A 25213-nucleotide genomic window follows, 5' to 3' on the forward strand; every position below is an offset into this window, starting at 1 on the left:
CATTAAATCAATTTTTATCTTTACAGTCCAAAGTCGTGTAAGATGAAGATTCAAAAGTTCTTATAAAAATCTTTTTGAATAAAGAATATATTTATTTTAGTTAATGGTACAGATTATTTCTTGGTAGTAGGGCTTTGTGCAAGTCTGGGTAGGTACCACCCACTCATCAGATATTCTACCGCCAAATAACAATACACTGTATTGTTGTGTTCCGGTTAGAAGGGTGAGTGAGACAGTGTAATCACAGGCACAAGGGACTTAACATCTTAGTTCCCGAGGTTGGTGGCGCATAGGTGATGTAAGGAATGGTTAATATTTCTTACAGCGCCTTTGTCTATTGGCGGTGGTGACCACTTACCATCAGGTGGCCCATATGCTCGTCCGCCAACCAATGCCATAAAAAATATATATATTTACAGGCCATGTAACGCCTAATTCAATAGAGTATTCAATTTCGATAATATATCGAAAACTATAAAACAGTGATGTAAATTTCAAGATAAGCTTAAGATACAACTGTAAACACTCAGACATTTCACTCATCTGAAATCAAATGCCCAGCCAGTATACTATTATTGATACTCCTGGTTAAGCTGACAAATTAAAAATAAGCGAAACTCATAAATTATATTGTTTTTTTTTTTCAAATATATTTATTTGAACTATGTACATATTATTTACACTTGATTTCATTTTAATAATGTTTGTAATAATTTACTTTTTATATCGTGTTATTTCTGTTAATGTGTTTTTTATACTATGACGTCATCATAAGCAGCTGCTTCACTAAAAGTTGACTATCAAAGACTGTATAGAGCTTATAGACCGCGTTTTGTATTATGTTTTTAAATACAGCAAAAAAAAAAACATAAATTTCAAAAACTAATTTATTTGATTAAACTAACACTATCTGGTTTGTGGTGGGTTTTAGAATTTCAGCGCAATCGATTGGGTGATCGCGTGTTAAATGTAGTTGCAATGAACCACACATGCAGACATGTCAAGTAATTTAAAAAACTGTTGCATGTTAAGTTACGAAATAACTCTTATTTAATCTCTACTAAAACGAATACCGTATGGAAAAATTTAACTCAACTGGTTGGGTGGAAGAGTTTAAGCAAACATTTGCAAGATTAAACCCACACATATACATTATGTTAAAAATAATATATAAATTACAAATGGAATCATCATATCAATTATAAACTAATTAAAATCACGTTTTAGTTTACTTATTTTTACAAAATATATTTAGTTACCTACTTTTTGTTAGACCGATGTATAATTGTAGGTACATCTCACTCATGTCAATTTACTAATATTAACATAAAATTATATTTATTATAAACTCTTGTGAATAATTAAGATGTACTTGTATTTACTAATGATCCCGACTTCCGGCAGGCAAAATTACGGTTGTAACACAAAAGTTACACTTTTTAATGATATTTATTTCGAAATGTGATATATTTTAAACATCGAAATGTTCAATGTGACTCATCTATACTGACGCACATTTTTCTGGGCCTTGTGTAGATTGAGTAGTACATTAATTAAGTAAGCTATGATTTAGTAGGCGTTAGAGCCATCATTTGACGACTTGCTTACAACACAATAAAATCTATCTACATATATTAAATTAAGAGTAATAGCCTTATTATAGTAGAAACCACATCCAAATTCATTGTTACTTAAAATTAATAATCGAAATAACCGATAGACAGGAAAAGACTTTGTTTTATATTATTTATAGAGAAAATTTCCATTCTATTCAATTCAACGATGTTATAAGATATACCGATTAAATTTTAAGATTAAAGATAAGTCAGTCGACATCTATGAATATTTATAAGTCTCAAATTTTATCGTGATTTGATTTTGGATAAGAATTAAGACAAATCATTGTTGAAATTATTTTAATCGTACGCTCTTGATCACTTTTCAAGACCAGGTAAGTCAGCAGAATCCCCACCATACTTCACTCTTGAGAGATTGACACTTCGTGGTAACAATTGCGAACTCATTAAAATATTATAGATTAAGAACAAAACAATATTATTTACTTCCCGAACGTAACTATAGAGTAGGAGTAGTTCCAATACATACACACGTACAGAAAAAATATATATAAATTTATACGAGAAGTAGAGAAAACATATTGTAACACCTGTTTATTATGTTATATGTTTATTCAATTTTACCTTCCTTCGGCAATTTGTTCGCTTCTGTACTAAAATTCCTTAAACACTTTTAGCTTAATAAATGAAAATATCATGTTAATAAAACTTTGATTAATAAGGCCTATTACATAAACGATTTTATAGATGATAAAAAGTGAGTATATATTCGTCGATTTTCATATGGGATAACCAATATTTCCATTATTATTGTATTTAGTAAACTAGTCCGAACTAATTGTCGGAAGAGTCCGGTGGCAGCTTTGAATTCAATGTCAAATGAGGATTCAAAAGAGAGTAAGAGCCTACTTGAATAAAGTCTATTGTGATTTGATTTGACACGTCTTAATCCTATATTCATATTCAAAATCGTTTACACCAAATTTATCCTATTAGATATTCATTTATTTTGTATTTATTTTATAACATTATATGAACAATTATTGACTAATGTGCTTACATTTGTAATTATAATAATTTTTAATATTATAATTTAGAATATTAATTTTTAATTAATTCGCATCAATAATAATTTAAATTTCTACTGGTATCGAACGTAAATTTTGTTAATTGACTTATTTCCTAACCTAAGATTTTATTATCTGTGGAAAAAAGAATAAGTAATTAAGTGACCTTTAAAAAAAGTTTTGATTGGAAAAAATGAAAATGGCTTGTGTTTTATACGGTTAGAAATATAAATCATAAGTTGATGAAGTAAGGGTGAATTATGCCTTTTTTATTATTAATTAAAGTAATCAAACTATTGAAAGGAGTTTCTTTACACTAAGAAATACGTATCGTATCCTAGTGTTGTGATGTAAGGTTAGATGTACAGAGTATATAATAATGTATTATTAATCGACATAAAAATAGCGTTATTCATTCTACTGTTTTTAAATTAATGTATTATTAATTATACGTATGGCATTGAAAAACAAATATAGAAATTGAAATGTGTGATTATATATTATTGCATGTAATTTTGTTTAAAATAGAAGTAATAAATTAACATACATTAATTATATAAAAATCAGCAAGGAGGTTTTAAAGGTAAAATAAATAAATAAATCAATAAGCATATCCTTTATTTTCTTCTCTTTTTAATCCGTAAAATCCCAAGAGGCTCCATATTATTGTAACAAATAACAATCCAGTACTATCTTCAAGTATGAAGTTACTCGAGTATCCGTTTTCCAATAAAACTGCCTCTCCGTTGTTTAGACATATAGATGTTGTATTAGAAGAACATTCTAGAACAAAGAGAAAAATGTATGTGGTTGCTATTTGGTCAAATATTGGTGACAAACTTATAAAACAATACAACGGACTGTTGGGATAATTAATTCGTTTCCGTTGAATACCCAAATAATATTATAAATAGCATTGTAAGTTTTTCATTTATTTATTTGATTTTTGCGTCTTAACTCCTCGATCGTCATAATATTTTGCATACTTGAAAACTGCTATATTAATATCAAGTCTGAACCCCTGTCCCTCACCCCTCGCACGCGATAGACCCGCAGACGGAAGTTAGTCTAATATAAGTTTAAATAAAATACCACAGAAATTATTAACTTTGCCAATTAATAAATTTAATGATGTGGAAAACATTAATAAAAAAGATTATACGGGTAATAAAAAAGTGTGGAGTTAGTTTACGTTGAATCTCAGACAGGATACATAAATTTAATTGTATTTTATTAACATATCTGTATTATTGAATCAGTGGAAAATAGTTACTGAATTTTTCGATGGTTCTCATTTCATATAAATAAACTCTGTATAAAGTATACTTTGATTTGATTCCATGCTAAGTACGCCGACGATCGCCTTGAGACAATTCAATAAATAAATAATTAAAATATAATATTATTGTAAGCATAAAATTTTCATTAAAGAACTTCACTGAATTTCTTACGTCGGTAACCTCAGGTCTAACGCTCATTAATTCAAATATATGAGGTGTTTTTTGACCTTAGAGATCAGGGATATCATTTTATAAATGTAGTCAGTTGTGTGGTTAACCGTTATTAATACGTTTAGTATGTAGCCATTTTTGCCAGTCCACAGAAAATATATTTCTATTGGAAAGAGCCGGTTAAAATAATTAAAATAACTTTAAATTATTTTATCAATTACACAGTACGTATCATCCTTACCAATTAAAAAGAACCTTTCACTTTGACGTTTTGAAAACACTAGGCCAGTTCGATTTCGTAAACCAGTAAAGGATTATTTGTTTTCAACTTTTACAAAAACGTTACCGTGTTACGTTCAAAATGAACTCAATTGTAACCGGTTTAACCGATAAATGTACAAACGAATTATTAATTCAGTTTAATGGAGAAAATTACGAGTTCATTACAAGTCGAACGGTTGACTCGATATGAGTGGATAAAATACTTATTTAATTAAAAATGCAAAGAAGTTTTTATTAAAAAAAATGTTTATGTTTGCTAAATATTGTTATTGATTTGCTGATGTGATATTTCATTCATTATAAAGTACTAAACGGAAAGCGGCCAGCACTGTTTTCATGATTTTGTGCAGTGGATAAAACATCTTGAAGTAACTTACACGTGTCAGACGTAATATGCCTGTTATCCTAAACCTAAAGACCTTTACCCAGGATTAAGACCTTTACTGAGTATTAGTTAATATTACTCTAAAGGTTAGAGAAAACAAATGACGATATATTTCAATTAAAAAGTAATCTAAAAAGTTTTTATTCCACATCAACTTTTTTCATAATTTTATGAATAACCAAGATTACTTTCAAATGTAGTAGTATTAAACAGAAAATTCTTCAAATAATTAATAAAGTTCAAGTAATATATTTGACTTCCGGTTACATAGGCCGCTTTCGTTCTGTCAAAATTAAATTTGTTATTGCAGTTACGGTCTTGTAACCCAGTGTAAATTTCAATATTAAGAACATTTACTCTAATTCTGAATTACTTATCTTATTTAAACGGGTGAGTAACCTTTTCACCCTAATATCTATTAACCTTTAAATAATCATAATTTTAAAATAAAAAAAATTGTCTTACCAATCGAATCAATCTGACGCCAGTACACATTGCTGAGGGCATCCAATCCGTAATAGAAGTGCGAGAAGAACTTTAGCGGGTAGAGCCAAATTGGGAGGGAGGATATCCGTAGAAAGGCACCAGACATGAGGAAGAGAGGGAGGTCTGCACAGGGCATCACGTCACCCATCATACCCGTAGAAATGAAAAGGGCTCCCATGCCAAGACCTGATAATAAAAATTAATATAGAATAAAACACTCTTACGGTATATACATATATATGTATTATGTATATCCAAAATTATTTTAAGCCTGGTATCCATTCGTAATAATAGAGCTCCGAGTACGAGATACAAACAATGCGGTGCAATTTTAAACTTTTACTTATTATTACAATATACAATAAAGTTTTGTTAATTGGATTTTTATTAATTCGAACAAATATATAAAAAAAACATTAGGTAAATAAAAACGGACAACAATACCACACAGAAAAATAATATATACGCCTCTTCTATATCCTGTTTAATCCTAAATATAGCTGGCATATAAAACTTATCGACATTTTTAAGTTCATAAATATTTATTAATAAAAAGCTATTTTATTAATCCATATCTAAATATAGCCTGTTTTCAAGTGCCTAATATAATATTGTAGCCAATTCACATGTATAAATATGACAAATTTAATACAATTTATTTGTTTTAAAATTAATACTGATGGCAACAACTCCTTCAGTTTCATATATCAAACGTTGTTTGTTCGTAATAAATAATTGCTAATCTTTATATTATGAAAAAGATTACCATAGTGACGTTAGTTTATCTGGTTTTATTTATAAATTAATCGTAGGTAGGTGTATTAATTTATATATAGAACCTAAATGCCAAACCGATTTTGATGAGATATATTGTACCGATTTATATTGTGTAGAAAAATAATATGTTTGTGGACAAAATTAGTACGTTTGATTATTTGTGGCTTCGATTGTACATTTCAGTGTTGTCAATGATAATAATAATGAATTATTATTTCAAATAAATAAAATAAATGTAATAATTAAGAAAAAAATATTCGTTATAAAACCTACAGACTCTTTGTTGTTGATGTTGCTCAGTATGTTCATTTCCATTAAATGATTCTAGACTCTTTAATGAGATTATTAATAAACCATATTGCTGTTGTCCTTACCGTAGGCAGTAGAAGCGACGGCCATCGCGATTAGAGAAATTGTAAATTTCACCGCAGTCAGTAAATGGTTCGGCAGATCCACTGCTAATGTCGCTATGGTGACGTACACGATCGGCCATATTACACATCGAGGTACCTTTACAAAAAATATTATATTATAATAAAAGTAAAAATTCATAGAGAACCTATTTTCTATTTCTACATTATTTTCGTAGTTCACAAAAGGGAAGACACGTACTTGACTATACCTAATTTACATTTAACCCACACAGTACTTCGTTGGAGCATTGAAGTTAGCCGTGGTCTCGCGTTCAGTTCCCTGAGTCAAAATTCTACTAATAAATAATCACTTTATCTCAATTGAAATGAAACGGTATTGTTGCTATTCAGCCGTTTTCCTGTTCTACTAACACAACGATCCAGTTACTATTCGGTCGTAGTTTGATCGGAATATAATCGAGATCGTGAACCGATACAAATAAGTAGAATTTGCCCTCAGTTAAGATTAAACTGAGTTTTATTTTTGGGAGGAATATTCGAAGTTGGATTGGAATTGAATCGGGAATTTATAATAACCATTATTTGTTAGTAGAATTTCCCAACTCACTAACATAGAAGTGGGCGGAATTTAAAAGTGACGTAACATTTTTGAGAAGATGAGCCCACGATAATGATTCTGATTCGATATATTGGGTGTTCTGTCTACAAACACATTAAAGTTTTTTTTTAAATATATATTCTTTGATGATATTGGCCTTTGATTAATTAACAGTATGTTATTTTATGATATAGACTAATTGCTTATTAGAATAACTTCTTTTTTTACCATAGAATTAAATTGTATTATAAGTGCGATGTGAAACTATAGCTAGCGGATGTTCATAGTTAAGGCCAAGGATTCAATTGATTTCAAACACAAAGAAAAAAATAACATGGAAATGTCAATCAAAATGTGACAAGACATTGTAGAACTTAAAGTTATTCGAAATTCTTGTATTTAATATAATTATGTTACAATTTATCAATTACTTAATGTAGAGTTATATTAAGTCCTTACATATAAAATTGGCGTTTTGTACGGGAGGAATATAGTCATTGTTTTTCGTAAAATATATTTTATTAATCAAAGGACCCTTGTTATCTATGCTTTTGTACTTTTGCCATCTCATAGGTAGTTCATGGATCCCTTTACTAAAAAAACCATGGGGTCAATAATCAATACACTTTTTGAAGGCGGTTAGGACTGCCGCATCGGAGTTGAATTTTTTTCCTTCTCAGAAGTTGTCCAAATTCCGGAAAAATGGTAATCTGTTGGAACAAGGTCCGGGGATCCGTAGGGTGGATGTCGCAAACTTTCCAATTGTAGCTCATATAACTTAGTAGTTGTTTATTGTGCAGTGTGTGGTCTTGCGTTGTCGTGAAGCAGTAGTGGCCTAGAGCGATTGACCAATCTCAGTTGCTTAGCAGCTAGTTCTTCCTTCATGGTTTGCAGTTGCTGACAATAGATATCTGCCGTTATCGTTTGGCTAGATTTTCGAAAGCTGCAGTGAACGACACCGGCGCTAGTCCACGTAAGTGGGTTAATACAGTTTATCACTTACCCCGAAGCCTGCAGTTATCTCTGAAGTGATTTGCGATGGATCCCACATGCTTCCACAATAGCCTTTAATTCTTCATTTTGCACTTTAGTCTCCACGGGGTTGGTTCTAGATGTCGAAATTTCTAGCGCCGTACTCATTATTAATCCTTCGAGCTGTTTCTGCAGCACTGGTGTCACGGTAGAACTCGTATTCGTAAATATACCGATATTTCATGTTTTCCATTGTGCGGTAATAAGCGACGCCAAAGAAAAAAATAATGAGGAATAAAAAGAAGTCTATTTTCAAAACTCAAATGTACCAGATAAGGATTTTATAAATTTGAGTTTGGAATTCTTAGCCAAAGAGGAGATATTTCAGAGCAAAGTGGTAATTACGACAAAACGCAAAATTCGTATGTAAGGACCTAATAATATAAAATTTTAACACAAAATCGCCGATTTCAATTTTTTCTTTAAATTTATATGAGACCAAACGGGAAGTACACAGAAAAACTCTTAAAGTCGGTCAATAACCAAATTTTGGGTAAATAAAAATGTCTAATAATAGATTACTTAGATAGATTAATTTATCGAATGCAATAACAACATTAAAAATTTTCAATTATGAATTTAAAATTTAACTTTTGTGTGCTGAAGGACGACTGTTAGATGATAGCAATTGCATACCTTTTAAATGAAACGTTCCCTTTCATACTATTTCTAATAAAAATATCATGTTATTGACCTTCTTGCAAAATAACGTAACACATAATTGTTATACATGAGATACGAAAAAACGTTCTTAGGGCCTCTCGTCGGTTCCACTCACATCTGACGTATTTCTTTCCGAACCAATAGAATTTTAACAATCAATGAAAGAATATAGCTAGCTAAATCTTCTATACTGAATACAGATTTTTGTTTTCACTTAGAAATATCATCAACACTATTCCAGGTGGACGCAGTGTTTCCCCAAATCTTTTCACATGAACTATCTTCTTAATTTCTCATAATATTACCATTTAAATTAATTAAGTTAATTAATATGTAATATCTAGTATGCTATCAACGTTATTCCTATGAATATATTAATCGGGACGGGATGCGATCAATTGACATTGATTAATCACCAATCAAACCACAAATTATATATAATGCATATAATTAATGACTTTATGTAAGCCCGCTGAGTTAGATGAGTAGGAGTCACCCACTCATTACTTGTAAAGACCCATACTTCGTATTAGTCGGTTTGAAGGCTGATTAAGTCGGTAATTTAGATTCCGAAGTAAGCAGCGCTTTGAGAAATGACAAAGTTACAGTCTGTATACAGAGTTGAAGATATTACCTCATGTTGTATTAAGAGTAAATGGGATTAAATGTTCCCTGACCGATGTCAGAGACCAAATGCGGAGCACAGAATATTCACTGTACGCAAGCTTACAATTAATCATAATTAATCATTTACAACCGGAAAGAGTTCAGGCGCAGGACCAACGTCGTGATGTACCCGAGGTGCAAGAGTGCCTATTTCCAAACATCAAGAAAATACTGTTGATATCTCGACCAAGCTAGATAACTTTTTAATGGCACGATTTGAGTTTTATTCCAACTGATCAACAGGACAGTCAAAATAATATTAAGTAAGAAAAATCAACAGCTGTACATAAATTTATCGTAAAATTTCCAAAAATAGTATAATTTTTTTTAAAAGTATTTAATCCATCAAAATTGATTTTCATTCTTTCAGGAAAACTATGTTGTTACATTAAAAAATAAAAAATGAAAAGTTATACAAAAGTAATTAAATAACAATCTTTACCACATTCTACGCGTCGATCACTTAGATATTTTGATTTAAGAACATACAAATAAGAAAAGATGCTATTAACGAAATCAAGACTAGAAAAACGAAATGAGTTTTTGCCTATTTGAAACAGATATTTTATGATTCCATGCACTATATAATAGTTTTTGCATAAAAATCTCAAATTATCAAGTTTACTCGAGTTTTACGTTCTACGCAATAAATAATTATACTAAGATAAACATTTCTGCAGAAAAATCTGTTTTAAAATTAAACTGCCTACAATAAGAGCAGCCTGAGAAGAGTACAAGCATATTCGCCATGCTAGGCAATTAGCAATTAGTCATCATCCTCCTGCCCTTATCCCAATTTTACTTGGGGTCGGCGCAGCATGTCTTCTTCTTCCATACTTCTCTGTCAGACGTCATCTCACAAGTAACATTCTTTCTAACCATATCGTCTTTCACACAATCCATCCATCGTTTCTTGGGTCGTCCCCTACCTCTATATCCATCCACATCCATACTCAAAACCTTTCTCACAACATGGTCCTCATTCCTCCGCATAACATGCCCATACCAAGACAGCCGGTTTCCAGATAGCTTCTCGGTTACCGGTGCCACTTTCAAACTTCCTCTTATGTACTCATTCCTTACTCTATCCATTCGCGTAATACCACACATTGCTCTCAGCATTCTCATCTCCGCCACATGCAATTGTCTTTCAGTCATCCCTTTTATAGCCCAACACTCTGATCCATATAGAATAGCAGGTCTGATCATGGTCTTATAGATCTTCCCCTTAAGTCTAAGGGGAATACGGGGGTCACAAATTGTTCCCGTAACCTGCCGCCATTTCATCCACCCTGTGTTAATCCTGAGCTTTACCGTTCGATCTATTTCGCCATCGCCTTGAATGAGTGAACCGAGATACCGGAAGTCGGAGCAGACTGGAAGGGCTACGCCATCAAGCGCTATGGCTTCAGGACCGGAGAGACCGCCGAAATCGCAGAACATGTATTCAGTCTTCGTTCTACTGATTTTCAAGCCAACATTCTCCAGTTTCTGTTGCCAATCTTCCAATCTATTCTGGATCTCAGGTCCATCTTCACCAACCAGTACAATGTCGTCGGCAAAAAGCATGCACCAGGGTGCCTCCTCCTTTATGTTCGCCGTTAGAGCGTCCATAATCAGCAGGAAGAGGTAAGGACTTAGAGCCGACCCTTGGTGCAACCCTACAGCCACACTGAATTGGTCAGTGTTGCCGGCAGACGATCGGACGTAGGTACAGGATCCCCTGTACATAGCACGGACTAACTCCACATACTTCCCAGGCAAACCTTTCTCTTTCAATGCCCACCATAACACTTCACGAGGCACCCTATCATAGGCTTTCTCGAGATCAATGAATACCATGTGCAGGTTCTTGTGAGCACGTCTGTACTTCTCGCACAATTGGCGGAGTGCAAAAATAGCGTCCATTGTCCCTCGACCTGACATAAACCCAAACTGATTTTGGGCAATTTCACTCTCTTCTCGCAATCTTCTCTCTATTACCTTCTCCCATATTTTCATAGTATGTGACATGAGCTTTATCCCTCTATAGTTGTTGCAATCCTGTATATCCCCTTTATTTTTGAAGATGGGCACTAGCGAACTACTGCACCATTCTTGAGGGATGGTTTCTTCATGCAACAACTTATTGAAGAATAAAGTCAACCACATACATCCGTCAGTCTTTAACACCTTCCATACTTCAACTGGTATGTCATCTGGACCCAAAGCCTTCCCATTTTTCATACTTTTGACTGCTGTCATTATCTCATCCATGCTTATTTCTCTTACTAATCCCTTATTTACTTGTGCCTCTTGGAGAATACCATTCCAGTCATTCTCTTCATTCATAAGCTTTTCAAAATAAATCTTCCATCGCTCTTTTATTTCCTCATCTCTACATAACACCTTACCAGCCTCATCTTTCATGCATTTGATATGTGTTATATCTCTCGATCGTCTTTCTCTCTCTTTCGTAATTCGGTAGAGTTCCTTCTGGCCTCTAGGGCTGTCCAGTGAGTTGTACAACTTTTCTTGTGCCTTAGCTCTGGCCACTGCTACCGCCTTCTTTGCTCTCCTCTTAAATTCCTTGTAAACTTCCTTTTTTTCATCTTTTAAACTTGTATTCACATTTTTTACAACCTGCCATTCTTTAAATGCCACTTTCTTCTCTCTCAGTATATTTTGCACTTCCAAATTCCACCACCATGTATCCCTATCTATCAGACCTTTTCCTTTCGACTCTCCAAACACATCCTTTGCGACCTTCCTTATGTGCCTGGCCATCTCATTCCAACAATCATCTACCAATTTCTCTTCCATCTCATTCATTTCTATAATTTTCTCCACTATATGGTTCCTAAATCTACTAGCACATTCATCATTCTCTAACATACGCCATCTTGTCTTTGGAGGGGGCCGTATTTGGCTGTTTCTGGGGGAGACACTTAATTTAACATCCATCACCACAAGCCTATGTTGGGCGACTAATGCTTCGCCTGGCAGCACTTTACAGTTTTTGACACAGCATAGACTCCTCCGCCTCACTAGGAAGTAGTCTATCTGTGTCGCGTGGTGGCCACTCTTGTAGGTTATTAGGTGTTCCTCTTTTTTCTTAAACCACGTGTTTGTTATAGCCAGGTCGAAGGCACAGGCAGCTTGTAAAAGTGTCTCACCGTCAGCGTTCCGGTTTCCCAATCCCCACCCACCATGCACTCTCTCCTATCCATCATTCTCTCTTCCTACATGGCCATTAAAATCACCACCCACGTAGACTTCCTCGCTATCCTGTATATTCATCAGCAGGCAATCAAAGTCCTCCCAAAACTTTTCTTTCACGCTCTCCTCACAGCCTGATTGCGGCGCATACACACTTACTAGATTCAGTGTCATGCCGTCCACAATCAGTTTAATCGCTATCAGTCTATCATTCGCTCTTTTTATATCCACCACACATTCTTTTAACCTACTATCTAAAACTATACCCACACCATTTCTCTTGCCATCACTTCCACAATAAAATAATTTATATCCTTCTCCGATTTCCCTAGCCCTTGCACCCTTCCACTTTGTCTCTTGCAGGCACGCTGCATTTATCCGTCGCCTTTTTAAAACATCTGCTAGCTCTCTTCCTCTTCCAGACATCGTTCCTACATTCCAACTTGCACACCTCAATTTTAACTCTCTCACACTTCGAGCTCGCTTCTTACGTCGCACCCGCTCGTTCCGGTGCGACAACCCTTGTCCATTTCCCACAGGAGCCGGGTGCTGCCCCTGCGCGTCGCCTGTGGGGTACGCCCTAGCCCTATCACTCGAATGGTTTTTAGTATCCATGCTGCTAAGGGTTTTGGCTTAAGATTTTATGGTCGGCCGCCTGCCTGACACCAACCCTCCTTGGGAATGCTGTCGTGGTGGTTTACCCGCCACCGTGCGGGTAGCCCTAAGTGCAGGTGATATGCAGTGGGCCTTGAAATAAATTAATTTCACAATTTATATTGTTCATAATAAACGAATGCATTTTTGTTTTTACTGCCATCGCATGACATCATACCAAACGTCGGGAAAAATTCAAAAGTTTTAAGTTTTCATTACTTACCAAACTTAAAAATCTGCTAACATAGAAGCTGGACGCCTTGTAGATGCCCACTTCCCTTTTAAACAAAGTAAGATCGCTCTCAAAAGCGTACAAAGCGCAATACGAGACGCTAAATGAGACCTCAGAACAGATTAACCAGAGAAATCCTCTAAAATCTTGAACCCCTTTCTGTGTTGTCCCAGATATACCAATATAACATGTGTTTATAATAAGTGATGATATTATCTGAAAATAAAATTAGAATATTATTTACAATTACAATACTGTACACCTACAAAGATGTTACAATCAGATTAAAATATATGTGTGGGCGTGCACAAACACATGAGTAATGCGAAAACGTAGTAAAATGTAATATAATATAATAATACAATAAAACGATTTATATTCAAATAGAACGACCATTTTTGTAATTATCATAATATATATGATCGAATCTTTGAGCGCAATTGTTACATTAATAAACAGGTTACGAAATACATATCTAACAGTACCAGTCTATATTTAGTTTATGAATATGTAATTAACATAATTAACGTTTAATAAGTTTGTACACCACATTTTTTCATGTGTAATTAACAGTGATCATTTTTAAAATATTCGAAAACGGATGTTTACAAAAAAGTATATTTTATTGACTTTATAATATTTAATATAAATATATAATTGTGACGCGATCACATTTTTTTTCTTTTTCTTTAATGTATTTTATTTTTGAGCATTATTCTAGTGTAGTCTATTCCAATCACAAATTAACAACTTTGTCATTGAATTGACATTATATCATCGGTCGAGATCATTGCGTTTTGAATATCGGTAAAGATTTATGAGAACTTTAGAAGTAAATTAAAGTAAAATAATAAAACTAAAATATGAGTAGTTAATCATAATAAATAAATATATATTAATCAAGAACTGCAGTGCATAATAAAGTGGAGCTGTCAGCAAGTCACATAGGTTATGTAAATCTATGATTTACTAATCTGTGATCTACTCCTTCTTATATTGAAATTAAATATATCAGATTAACATATTTTTTTAATATTATCCTTTAAGTCTTATTCTTTATGACAACCAATTACATATCTGACAGCTGACGTCAATGGTGTTTTTATTGCGATTTAAATAATTTAATAATCTAATAATAATTCCGACATATACATGACACATAGTCTGCTAATGAATGTCGCTAAACTTGGTCAGACCCTTAATTTTGTTACTATTTGCCAAACGTTTTTAAGATTTCAAGGCTAAAACTAAAAATTGTGTAAGCTTGTTAACAAGTTTAAATGATTTAATTTGAAATCGTTATATTTAATGTTTTTGTGGTTAATCTATGATAAGAATTACGATTCAAGGAAAAGTATATTAAAGTTAATTAATCATGTATTTAATTAAAAAAATACTTAACATTAATTATTATTAATTCATTGAAGCTTATATTCTGCAGCATAATATGTACATGAAAGGCCCTTGTGCACAATTGAAGGAGATATTATTTTTTAATTTTGAATTTTGGTTTCTGATATCTGATATAGCCCAATAAAAGAACGTACTTAAATTTCTAATTGACATTAAAATAAAATAAGATTAAATTAAATAATACTCACTGTATTTAGGAAAAGCTGAAAAAAATAGTTCTTAATATTATTCTTGAAGGCGAGTGACGATCGCCATAATAAGAGCTGCACTTGTCTGAACCAGTTCCTTTGAGTGCTGTGGAATTAGAGGTGTAAAAAATTTATTACAATTAAGGACAGTTTCTTTTTGATTATACTTGGTAAGATTAAACTTTTAAATTATATCTAGTGGTGACTCTGCGCCATCCCAACCAAATTCTTCGAACAGCTTACTCCCCTAAGTTGACCCAGCTAGGTATTTCCACGGGGTACACGTCAGTCACCTCCTCGTGGTGTACTCTGGGCAACGGGACCGGCTTGAGCTTGCTCGTCGGCCACGCCTAAGACTGGCGGGAAGGATGCCGCGGGGCTGCTCCTGGTACGTCACTGATCGGCGTCAGGGCGGACCATGTGAGTGGCCTCGGAAGGAGTGGGAGGGCTCGCTACTCGAGGATCCCAGGTGTTTTACAGCGGCGGTCAACGGCGGAGCCTACCATCTTATCCGCCGCAGGGCGTCAGTGCCTCCAGTGGCGGACTCGGGGGAGTTCGCCACATTCCCACGTGGAGGATGCGGGGGAAGGCGCGCACTAGGCGTGCTTTCCATGAATATTCAGCTGCCTTACGGCGGCTGCCGCTGGTGGGGCCGCGGTTGCATGCCCTTGGCGAACCCGTCGCCTCACGATTCGGCCACACCAAACCATTTCCTCCTCGTTAAACAAAAAAAAAAGGTAGGTACTTCCACTGGGACTTCGATCGGTTTCTGGTCAAGTGAATACCGAAACCGATAAGCCGGAAAGAGCGAGTCTTTTCGGAACTTCCGAAAAACTACGCAGCATTGCGGTAAGTTGTTCCAGTGACGCGGCAACAAAGAAGGTGTGTTACTTCGTTTACATTCCATATTCAGTCCAAACGAGTGTCTTGAAAACGTCTTCAAACGCATTGGTGAACAGTTTCGGATTTCAGATATAGCTACCCCCTGTCGCATCCCTCTCCGCAGTTGGATCGCTTTCATCTTACAGTTCTGTATTTGGATAGTCATTGTAGCTGCGTTCAGGCATCTCAGCAAATAGATATATCTCCAATCGATATGGCATGTCTGCATTACCTCCAGCACTACCCAAGTTTCGATAGTATCGAAGGTTTTCTCGTTATCCACAAAGACCACACACAGCGGTTGTAACAACTCTTGGGAACAGCTTAAGTACTAAGGGATTCTTATTTAAAGATTGGATAAATTTCAAATTCATCACATTCATAAAATACCGATGTAGTACATTTTTTCGATTGTATTAAATAACTTCAAACCTTTAAGGTTTCATAATTCTAAAAATTCTAAAAGGTCATAATAAAACATAAAATAGCTATAATTTGTACAAGAACAGTATTGCGCAACATTGCGTAACATTGTGCAACTCACGAGTTAACGGCTCATACTTAACTATTACAAAAACAAAGTTGAAAACCTATTAGCTATGAGTAATTACAGTTAAGGTACGACGACATTCTATCACTAGCGACAAAAAACATATAAATCAAATAAACAAATGACTTTTTCATGTTCATCGACCTCTAACTTTTTTGTAGGCCTTTAGAATTTTGAAACAAACATAATCGGATTACGACCGGCTTATATGTAGATGAGCCGACGGAACATTTCTTACAAAAAACGTACTCTTTAAGCTAGGCGTTTATCAATTTTACAGTCAATCGTCACGACTGTTAATATTATACTTATACGCAAATAAATTATCTACATAAAACATTGTTCATTTCATCAGCTTTAGCGAAATAAAAAAAAGGTAATTCAACAAAAATAATTAAATATTAACATCAATTCAGTGAAAAAGTATTTTAAAATGCAATACCTATATGTAAATCGATAAACTATAGCATACAAAAAAGATAAAGATGCCCGATATTTTAAATGTAAACTGAAATTATTTCCCTCCAAACTACATAAATAATTTAGTCAATAGTTTCGAAGTAACATATCAATTCTTCACTGGACAACTGGATTTATTTGTTTTTATTTTTTTATTTAGTAAGTAATCATAGACCGACTGATTACTATATAAAATGATTATTATTGTATATGTCCTATAAATATAATTTTTAAAATACTTTAAAATTAGACGAAATAATTAGTGCTTGATATAATTTATAAGCCAATACCCATGTTAAAAACAAATTGCCATAACTATTTACTAGGGTACTAAGTCGTAACGACACGATATAAACGGGCTTACCCGTGCAAGTCTTGCTGCGTCGCTACGGAACCAGTTTCATCTTCATCCGGCACACAGTTATTTTCCAGGCCATAGTTTTTATTACCCAAGTCCATGGATACGGCCTTGATATAAAATTCCGCTGGATTGTAGTTCTGTGGGCAGCGTAGGTTGAGCCTGTGATGATTTTAAAAACACATATGTACACACATTGGTACTAAAACCTTTAAAAGTATCAAGAACACATTTTTTACAAAGTGGGTGGACAAATGGGCTACTTTACGGTAAGTGGTCACTATCACCATTATATCGGTAATGCGCAGCCAACTTTAGGAATTAAATGTAGTAACGTGGGCTTAAACATCTTTCGAACCGTATAACAACAATACTAAGTATTTCTATTTGGCGGTAGAATAACGCATTCCGGCTTCCCCCCGCGTATGGGGTATGTGGGGCTAATGTGGGCCTAAGGGTACCCTCTGCGTCTCTTCGGCGGGTGCCACGGGATCGCTTTCATTTGGCGGTAGAGTCTGAGACGAGTGAATAATCTACCCAGACAGGCTTGCAGAAAGTCCTACCACTCTACAAATATTTTAATGATATTGACCATAATTATTTAATTATAATGTACATGAGCGATGGCGAAGCGTACTGAAATAAGATGCAAAGTTTCTTTGCAAGAGTACTTTGCCACTAGTGTGTCATTTAAGGGCTGTTACAATAAATTTTACTGTAATGAGTCAGAGAAAAAAATATGTTTTAAGCTGACAAACTCTAAAAAACTATATGTGTGTTTAAGGTTTAATTAATAATAAACGTGTAATTAGCCATACAACGAAACTTTATTTCTATACAACTGCTATAGCTGCTACCATTTATCAGTATCATATTGCCATGTTAGGCTTATAACGATCGTGTTCAGAAAAATATTTAAGTGTCCGGTCGGTCCGACCTTTATAAAGATTATTGTCAGTAATGCCGAATGCAACAAATGTCAACAAATGCTATGTATATGTGTATATTTTAGTGTCTGGTAGCCCTACACTTGACGTTGAGTTCAGCCTTTTGTTGTGAAACATCTATTGGTGCACTGTTATGCCGTTGTGTGCCTCTCCCCCACGAGCGGTGGGGGAGAGGCACACAACGGCATAACAGTGCACACGCATTTTTCTACTGCAATTATACCTTTGCATATGCGTATCGCTTAATACGCGTATACTGCACTAATTGTTCATCCCCACTTTGTAAGGGGCAAAATTCATACAATGTTCCCCCTTCCACTAAATTAGATTTAAAATATTGTTTAAAATACAAATTATCTAATAAACGAAAGGTTTTGTTCAGAGAATTTATGCTTCAAATAAGGATATACGACACGTACGATATTTCATTATATAAGTAATAGTAGCATGCCAAAAATACGCACCTCTCAAATGTTTTTTTACAATCCTCTTGTGTTCCATGGAACAGCAATTTCCCTTCGGCCATCAATGATATGGAATTGAAATCCTTAAACAGATCTGATGAAGGTTGGTGTACTGAACAGATCACTATCTTTCCACTCATTGACAATGCCTTTAGGACTCCTACCACGAGAGCCGCGTTATAACTGTCAAGGCCTGTCGTTGGTTCATCGCATATTAAGATTTGAGGATTTGATAAGAGCTAAAACATTTATTGAAAAGGGTATTAGTAAAACAGGCGTTTCTTATAAAAAGCTATCTAAACCTTTTAACGGTATTGATTGCAAAATGACCAACTTAACAAGACTATAAGAGCTAGTGCACCTCCACACTCCGCCCAAATCAATATATAGTTTTGTATTTTCGTACATATTCAAATACTCTGTAATATCATAGTAGATCCTAGATAAGAGGACCTCTAGTTTGCTATACAGCACACTAGTTTGATAGATTATAAGAAAGAAAAAAAAACGAATAAAAACGTTAATTTTTGTTCAACTTGAACCTAACTCCAAACTTATGTCTGTTTTTATTTGGTTGAACACAGATTAAAACACACAGACGTCGTCTAGCGGACAGGCTAATGTGCCATCTGATGGTAAGTGATCTGCACTTGGGAATTTAAGTGATATGTCCCTTGAGCCTGTAATATATATACACACCCATTCGACCTTCAAACCAGAGCACAACGATAATTAGTATTGGGTTTTGGCGATAATATAAGTGATCTGTGTATGCGATAGTACCTACATTTGAATCCATTAAAGCTTTAGCACCAAGTAACCTCTACGTCGTCTTGTTTTTTTTAACGAATACCGGATAAATAATATGTATTACTAACGAATAATTAAGACATGACTTGTTAATTTTTCGTCCCGACAATTTTTTTTTAAGCCGGTTAAGTAATTTCAAAACACCATTTTCTTACCGAGGTAGCTAAGGATAACAGTCTTCGTTCACCGCCTGATAGCGAACTTATTGGCGAATGTTTTAACGTCTCTAGCTTAAATTCGTGGATGAGTGATTTTAGCATTTCTTTGTTGGATGGTTTACTAACACTGCCCAATTTCATTTCTGTCTGAAACATAATTAAATAGTATTGTTTCTAATTTTAAATATAAAACGGCACGCGAGCGCTCACAGTACAGCCTATTTTTATCATATTAAGCCACAATTCTAAAACATCCAAGGTTGGTGACAATCTCAGTAGCCTGGGACGCTTGATCTCAAGGCGAAGCATGCCGAGCCAATGGGACGTGATGAATATATGCATAGTTGCGTTTTTACACTCGAGGCATAAGGCTTATGGAATTGAGTGATAAATTGATTTATCTAATATATGAGTACATCGCTAGCCGGACCTTCATCTACATAAATTTAAATCTAACTTATATATAATACACTGCCATGTCTTAGTCTATCGCACATCGTAAAGCATAATTATCATGTGTCTTCTTATGATTCATAAAACATTTAGATACCTTTCTTTTAAAATAATAGAGTAGATATTAATTTAAAAAATGATGTATGGTTCTATTGATATCTTTTAATAAATATTATAATCAAGCTTAATATATTTAATACAAGTGATTAGTCATATTTTTATATTTACTACATATCCTAAAACTGGTTACAAAAGCGTGAAGGATTCTTTACCATAAAGGCAATTTTAGTAATATATATTATTACTCTACATTATGCAAACTGCAACTATATTATGCAAACTAACCATAAATATCAAGTGTTCCTCAACGCTAAGACTGTCCATGAAAACATCGAACTGCGGTACAATATCCACCAACCCCTGTGCATCTTTAATGTTTTTACCATTCACTTTAATTGTACCGCTATATGGAAGGGTACATTTTCCAGCCATTGACATAAGAAATGTTGTTTTGCCTGCACCACTGAAAAAGTAACGCATACATAAATTATTAAAAAAAATAGAATCGAAGCCATTGAAATCTGAAAGAGTTAATAAGAAGGCTCCAAGAGAGTTACTCAATTTGGGCTTTTTAACGACTGATCGCACGTCAATCAAAATTGATAAAATTTCTAAAAATTAATTTTATGATGCAAAGATTGAAATTTATTTGATTGACGTTGACACATGACGGATATTTTATTAGCCTCTTAAAAACTGACCGTTAATGTAATAATAAGATTAATATAATATCTTTACCTCGGTCCGATTACCGCAACGAACTCTCCTGTTTTCATACAAACTGAAACTTTAAACGACATATTAGTCAATTGTTGTTTTTACAAGGTAACCCTTAAGGTTTTTTATTGTATTCACCGTTATCTAAAACAACTACTGAGGGATTGGAAGATTTTCGTCGCCACCATGATTTCTCCTCTGGTGTCCATACTTTTAAATTTTTCACTTTAATTACGACATCATTCTTGGAATACGTCTTTATCGACTGGAAAATAAAAAAATAAAATGGTAAAAATCTTAAAAAAAAAAAAAACTATTCACTTCTTTCAGGCGAAAGTTCTTAACAATTAAACAAAAGATTGATTTATGAATTTCACTAAATCTATGTTCCACAAATAATATAACATATGTTTGTTCTATAATAAATATATATGCCAAGTCAAATATATATAGTCCAAATTATTTATTCTATACGAAAACACATTTTATTACAAATATAATTTGATTTTAATAGCTTGCCAAAAGTATTTAGTGCGTAATTATCTGTGAATTAAAGTTAACATTATTAACATTTCATTTACAAATTATATTAGATTTAAGCGTACTGTGGATAGAGTATATTATTGAAATAAAACTGGGTCAATAAAAACGGGTCAGCCTGCCCGTGACCACGAACACTGCAAAGTGCTCGAAACGTCGGGATGTTAAAATAATTAATATACGCGATTAAATCCGTTAAAAACTAGTTTTATTTCAATGTGTAATAATCGCGAAAATCTAAGACAACAGAGTATATTATTTCTAAAAAAAAATGATACACACTACATTTAAACGCATGTAACCACGTAATCACATATTATTAAAGTTAACTACTTTTGTTATATGATGCACGAACTATAATATTAAAAAGCGATATGTCATAATACAGGTATGGTATGTCGAAGAGTATTTAAGTTTTTTTTTAATAATCGTTATCTGACAAAGTTGATATTAAACAATTTTACTGCTCCATTATGGTTCTTATTTGTTATTAATTTAAGACAATATTGGCTTGGAATATAAATCTACGCATTTTTCTACTGCAATTATTTATTTCGTGTCAAAATTGTAGGTTGTTTGTTATTAAGTTGCTGTCGGAATAGGTGATTTATCTCTAAGCAGTAACGTCGAAAATGTGACCTTACTTCTTCGTCAATTTTTTGTGGATAGAGTGATGATTTAATGCTGTCTATCAATCACGAAGATGTATTAATTATTACCTAATAATAAAAAAAATAATTAAACAAACACTGTTAGTTAAATAATTTTCAAGCAGATATGAAATTAATATAAAAACAAATTACTATCGTAACGCACAACACTCCACTGCATTAAATCTATTTTAATACGAAATGAAGTTTAACCCGTTTAGTCAGAACTTCGGATCTCTAATGTTGAACATGTTTATTATGATGACATCCTACTGATCGATTTTGGTTTCAGCAAATCCAACTTTGTAAGACATTTTATAGAACACAAGTGTGCGTACAACCACAGTCGCATTTTCGCAATTCCGCGGCACGGCAATATAAATACTTCGAGCTGCCACTGAAAAATTCTTGGCCCATAACTTTTTTCGGGGTCGACTCGGGTTTCGAACTCAGGTGTTCGGGGATCTGCATCCTTATAAACTAGGCACTAGACCAATGAAAGCAGTTAATGTTGATTATACTATTATTATCAAAGAACAAATATATATATTAATATACTTGTTAATATACTACTAATACACTATATCTTATCAAAGATTTACATAATTATACAAATATTATATTTTCTGAGAATAAAATGAGAGTATAATATTCATTATACGAAACACAAAACAACATAACGACCATGTTTTTAATAATATCAGAAGCATATTACATATCTATACCGTGACAATTAGTTTTCTTTCAGCTTTTTTGGCATTGCTTCTACTTTTAATTTTTTCTGTTCTAAAACTAGTGTCTGTATTCCGTGTTATATCTTTACACAGTACATACATAGTATAAACATACATAGAATTAAAAAAAATCGCTTCTCGCCATCTGTATTCTTATGGATTATGTACATTCATGCCTATAATAGTAGTACACAGTGCAATCGCTTCTCAGATAACTTAAAAGTCGCATTCAAGTGTGTAATTTCTTGTTGGTCGTTGTATTATAATACAAATATAAATTAACTATTTCAGTCACAAAAAGAAATCATCATCTAGATTCTAGATGATAACAATTACACGTTATGTTACGGAAACAATTATTATTGTCACATAACCGTGTTTTTTTTTCTCATCATATCACTTAATATCTCTCCTGATTCAGAGATATTAAGTGATCTGCGGAACTAGAAGCATTTTTGCATTTTAAATATATCGTATAATGTTTGTACTCAATTTGGTAATATTTTTAAGTGATTTGTCCAATAACTAGAGCAATGGGACTTTTTCGAATATTTGCTCTTAGCAACTGTACTTCTTTTATTTTATTTTTTTTTCATATGAAAAAAAGAAATTAATAATAAAAGCCTGAAAGATTTGAAGGACTTGGGTTATTCATAATTCTATCGTAATATAATTAGTTCGGGTATTACTTAATAAGTCTATTTTTATGCCTCAAATCTATTTAAATCTGTACCGAGTAACTCAGTAATACTAGACAAAAGCCGGGTAGTACACCGCTTTTCTCTTGCACATTATGAATACGTTACATTAACAAAACCCGTGATTGCGACGAGCCTATTAATGATGAACTTCGTAGTATTCCTGAAGCCCGTAAACATCAGTGAATCCGGATTAAATTATCAAAAATAATTTTTCAAAAAATTCTATTCCGAATTTAATTTATAAAGTAAGTACTGCCTCAGGGCGGCAAATGAAAAGCTTCTCATGCGAACATAATCAACTAATCCTGTTCGCTGAATAAAACCGGAGCCTTTTAAAGGCTATTATTTAATATTTTTATAGTATTTTTGAGGCTAACTGTACCTCGAGATGAAGCACACGAGTTTATCATTTCAAACGTTTGTTATTTATTTGTATGTAAACAAAAGGACCATGACACCTGATAACACAGCTTACATTGCACGTATTATTACGAATGTAACCTACTGATTCATAAATATTTATTTACGTAATTATTAAACTTCTCTTAACATTTTTTTAACAAACTAGATTTGTCATTGAGTTTAAAAAAAAAAAAATCATTAGGCGTACAAGTGATATAATTAGGACTATTATAATATTGCCAAGGCATTATGTTTAAAAATATTTACAAAATGATACATTATGTAGCGTAGTAAGTTTTGTTTGTTAAAAAAACAGTCGTAATAATGTCTATTGATCTGAGCACCATCATGAAAATCATTAAACGGAATTAAAAGTCAATAACACGACTGCATCATACAAATCACACGACAAATTAAACGAGTTTTCATAAAACTATAATTGGATGCCAATTTCGTTTTCTACATCAATATGTTACAAAGTATGTCGATAAAAAATAATATATAATAAGTACATACCATTTTATCCATTGTCATTTGTCGACATCAAAACGTTTTCTTAATTAACAACACAAAACTGTTCTAGAACACAAATCTTATTAAATGTGAAAGCATTCTGACTACAGCGACATATCAAATAAACACTGTTTGTAGGAGATAAAATGAGATAAAAACTCATCTCTGACTTGTATGCAAACATAAAATACTTTTGAGTCCCCTACATTGCGTTGTATTCACTCAAATTTAAATATATATTTCTAAATAGGATCTTAATTTTAGACAACGTTACATAGAGATTAGAAATTAATTGACGCAAGTATTACTAGTGATTTTGTAAGGTATTTTGTTACTGTAATTTGGTAATGAGGAAATAATCATAATTCATAATAGATTTTTAATTTTTTATTCATATGGTGAGTTAAAGTATAAGGAATCTCATAATTGTCCTAGAATTTGGAAGAATAACTTTGACTCCATAAAAGTGACAATAATTCCGTAAAAAAAAAAAACTTATATTGACATATGGAATTTTTCAGTATTTATTAGTAGTTGTGGACGCAATATTGATAGATTGAAACCTTTATTCTCTTAATTATATAGAAAATTACTATTAAGATATCTAAAAAACCAATCATATATAATGAAATCTCTTAGAAGTGTTAACGCTGCTACTGATCTCATTCTCAAAATTCCTTTCATTAGAAACTCTAAAAATAAATATATACTAAAAATCAGGTGTCATGATCATTAGATCATGAGTGTCACGGAATAGTAAGAGTACTGTACA

The 25213-nt window shown here is 33.2% G+C and overlaps 1 protein-coding gene across 2 annotated transcripts; it reads right to left on the reverse strand.

Annotated features, from left to right (window-relative positions):
* Window positions 1-3241: 3241 nt before the first annotated feature.
* Window positions 3242-24568, reverse strand: LOC125065405 (protein brown-like). 2 transcript variants are annotated; one of them, XM_047672981.1, is made up of 12 exons: window positions 24445-24568; window positions 21040-21166; window positions 20923-20971; window positions 20470-20647; window positions 19669-19818; window positions 18704-18942; window positions 17299-17454; window positions 15044-15149; window positions 13434-13658; window positions 6400-6535; window positions 5228-5434; window positions 3242-3427 (listed from the first exon to the last, which is right to left on the reverse strand). In XM_047672981.1, the coding sequence occupies exons 1-12, from the start codon at window positions 24460-24462 to the stop codon at window positions 3246-3248; spliced, it is 1773 nt and encodes a 590-aa protein (XP_047528937.1). In that variant the 5' UTR covers window positions 24463-24568; the 3' UTR covers window positions 3242-3245. The 2 variants fall into 2 exon arrangements, with proteins under 2 accessions (XP_047528937.1, XP_047528945.1); XM_047672989.1 differs by having other exon boundaries at window positions 20923-20965; window positions 24445-24542.
* Between the last annotated feature and the right edge of the window lie 645 nt (window positions 24569-25213).

This window comes from Vanessa atalanta, chromosome 1 (genome assembly GCF_905147765.1).
Source record: "Vanessa atalanta chromosome 1, ilVanAtal1.2, whole genome shotgun sequence".
NCBI classification, from domain to species: domain Eukaryota; kingdom Metazoa; phylum Arthropoda; class Insecta; order Lepidoptera; family Nymphalidae; genus Vanessa; species Vanessa atalanta.